The sequence below is a fragment of the Triticum urartu genome, chromosome 5 (genome assembly GCF_003073215.2).
Source record: "Triticum urartu cultivar G1812 chromosome 5, Tu2.1, whole genome shotgun sequence".
Classification (NCBI taxonomy): Eukaryota; Viridiplantae; Streptophyta; class Magnoliopsida; order Poales; family Poaceae; genus Triticum; species Triticum urartu.
Window position 1 is genome coordinate 525,581,566 of NC_053026.1, and position 3,082 is coordinate 525,584,647.

Consider the following 3,082-nt stretch of genomic DNA (forward strand, 5'->3'; position numbering starts at 1 on the left):
ATATTTTTTGTAGTTTGCAAAAGCACCCAATTAATGCTCTTGTTTTTCTCAAAAAAATTATGTTTACGAATGCATTAATTGCAATGCATGCATGCATAAAGTGCATGCATTGTTCAGTTTTCTCTTAATAATTGCATGCAATGATTTAATGCACCTTGAAGTCTGAACATGTGATGGGGAACAACCAAATTGAACCTTATAAAATGAAAAAACTAAAATTTTGATATAAGCCTTATAAACCGGAAAGGAGGGAGTACGACTGACACTGTTCCCCTAGTTTTTTGCTATAAATTGGACGCTCTCCTCCTGCTTGTGAGATAAGCAGTTCTTAAGACTGAAGGCTCAACGTTCTTCCAGCTCAGGTGATTCGATCTCCCACGACATGCTTGCTTGCATTGGTTTTTTTTTTGACGGATGATTGAATTGCATAGTTGCATGCGTGCATGCAACCGGAGTTTCATCGATCAAACTTATGCATGAAGGGTAAATACGTACGTGGGGAAGAGAGGCATGTCTGCCAAGGCCGGCAAGCCCCTGGTCCAGACCGACGCGGGGGCGTACATCGCTTGGTCAGGTGCCGACCAGCCGGAGCTCGCAACGGAGGGGCTCGGGTGTGGCCTTCTCGTGCTGAGGCCCCTCGGCTTCGCGCTGCCGCACTACGCTGACTCCAACAAGTTCGGCTACGTCCTCAGTGGCTCCGGGGTGGCTGGGGTCCTTCCGGTCGAGGCCAAGGAGAGGGTCGTCCGCCTGAAGGCCGGCGATGTTATCGTCGTGCGCACGGGGGACGTCTCGTGGTGGTACAACGACAACGACGGCCACGCTGATGATTTGTCCATCTTGTTCATAGGCGACACGGCTCGCGCCCTCAGCCCCGGGGACATCTCATACTTCTTCCTCGCCGGCGGCAACAGCGTCCTGAGCGGCCTTGACGCGGGCCTCCTCACCAGGGCGTGGCCTGGTGTGACGGAGGAGCAGGCGGCCACCGCGTTCCGGAGCCAGACGGCCGTCCTCCTCACCAGGCTGAGCACGAAGCTGCCCGGCGTATGCCCGTGCGAGCACGATAGGAAAGGGCTCGTCGTGAACGCCGGCCACGTCGCCGCAGGGACCCTGAAGACGCTCACCCCGTCGGATCTGGCCGCGCTGAGCGGCCTCGGGTTCAGCGCGGTGCTCGGGCGGCTCGAGCCCGGTGCCGCGAGGCCGCCGTGGGTGCTCCGCGAAGGAGCGGCGCAGGCGGTGTACGTGGCACGCGGGAGCGCGCGCGTCCAGGTCTCGTCTGCCGCGGGCGGCGACACGCTGCTGCTGGACGAGGAGGTCCCCGCGGGGAGCTTGTTCGTTGTGCCACGGTTCGCCGTTGCGCTCGTCGCCGCCGGCGCTGATGGTGCGGAGTGGGTCTCGCTGATCAAGAGCGGCAGGTACGTGACCGTGACCTTGACAACTGCGAAATGAAAATCTTGTACTAGTACTGATGATGGTTTCCGATGTCCCTGCGTACATGGCAGGCCGGCGGTGGAGCACCTCACCGGGGAGGGCTCGATTTTCGGCGGCCTGACTCCACAGGTGGTGCAGGCATCGCTGAAAGTGGCGCCAGAGCTGTTGAAGCTGCTCTGAGCGGTGGTGCCTTAGGGTCAGTTTTTTTGGCGATTCTTCCATAGTCGCCTCCCTCCTAGCTTTTTTCAGAATTGTCACTTCATATATTTTTAACAATTATATCTAGTTAAGATCTAATTAGCTAGGATTGTAAAAAATATATGAAGTGACGATTCTGGAAAAAGCTGAAGAGGGGCGATTCTGAGAGAACTGGTCCTTAATCTCATTGCACGTGTGCGTTTACTTCCTGTCGTCCGTGTCAAATACGCTTTCTCCAACAAGAAGATCATCGTGCACGCTGTATGCTGCGGCGACGTGTATCACTCGGTCTATGATTATACGCTGTACCTGTCTTTTTCTTCTTCTTCCGAATAAAAGTTTTAAATACCACGGATTCTGCATTTTTTTTTATGATGGACTCTACATTATTGATGGATGCATGTAACATCTACGCGTAGCTGTGTTCCATGCGGCGTCTCATGCACGCGGCGCGCTACAGCCTACAGCGAGGTGTCCTGTTTGCTACACTGCGCTCTGCGCTGTTCGCTGCAGGACAATGACACTGTGCGCTACAAAGTTTGCAGTGATTGCTTGTTTACTGCTACACGTTGGTGGACAGCGTGGTACATTGACCGGTGTCACTGATTACTAGATCATGATACGCGCGCCGGTCCATTTGACAAAAAACAATGATTGGATTATTTAAAAATATTAACACGATCCCTCCAATCATGTGAGGATTATTACAAACAAGCTCAAGGTAATCAAATTTGTCTAAGCTGCATAAACATGCATGTCAAGGCTTTAGTTCTTAGAGCCAACATAAAGCAACAATTATAAAAGGCAAATTTGCAGTTGTAGAAACCCATGAATTAAGAAATTTAGGATGCGGGGTGCAGGTTTAGCATCAAGCGACTTGTCGGGCCTGGTGGGGGGGGGGGGGGGGGGGGGGGGGGGGGGGCACGAATGCCATCCATACCATGCATCCGGCTGATATGTTATATAAAATGGTGTCTTTTCTGTAGCTATGGAAGCTTCTGACAAAGCGACAAGACAAAGGACTCGTGGAGGATCTCGTCAAAAGGGTGCGGGCAAATTGTACTGAGCTTCGACGTGCTTCATATATCACCTTTGCCAGATGTTTGCGAGGCGCCCATGCTACCTCGAGAGCGATCGCTGGACCCTTATCCGCACTAGCGCTGCGACGCTATGTATCCACCTACGGGCTTGTATCCCTTTATTTTCACTTCGACTTGTTTGTTTCGCTTTCGCTTTTTAGTTGTTCCCGGATGTTTGTACTCATAAGGGCCTCATTCTAAGGCCGGGCAAGCGCCTCCTTTCTAAAAAAAAAGGTTTAGCATCAAGTGGTACAACTAAGTAAAACCACTATGCTAATAAACGCAGATGTGAAACCCCACAGAGAACATATAGTAGCAAGACTTGCACTTGGCTGAAAAAAGGAAACGTTCAGTTGAGATTTATGTGAAAAAGATGG

At 51.8% G+C, this 3,082-nt stretch overlaps 1 protein-coding gene across 2 annotated transcripts; it reads left to right on the forward strand.

Moving 5' to 3' along the window:
• The first annotated feature begins 340 nt into the window (after window positions 1-340).
• Window positions 341-2,872, forward strand: LOC125556573 (11S globulin seed storage protein 2-like). Of its 2 annotated transcripts, none has more exons than XM_048719278.1 (3): window positions 341-362; window positions 483-1,412; window positions 1,500-1,998. In XM_048719278.1, the coding sequence occupies exons 2-3, from the start codon at window positions 511-513 to the stop codon at window positions 1,606-1,608; spliced, it is 1,011 nt and encodes a 336-aa protein (XP_048575235.1). In that variant the 5' UTR covers window positions 341-362; window positions 483-510; the 3' UTR covers window positions 1,609-1,998. The 2 variants fall into 2 exon arrangements, with proteins under 2 accessions (XP_048575235.1, XP_048575236.1); XM_048719279.1 differs by lacking the exon at window positions 341-362 and adding an exon at window positions 2,613-2,872 and having other exon boundaries at window positions 406-1,412; window positions 1,500-1,624.
• The last annotated feature ends 210 nt before the right edge of the window (window positions 2,873-3,082 follow it).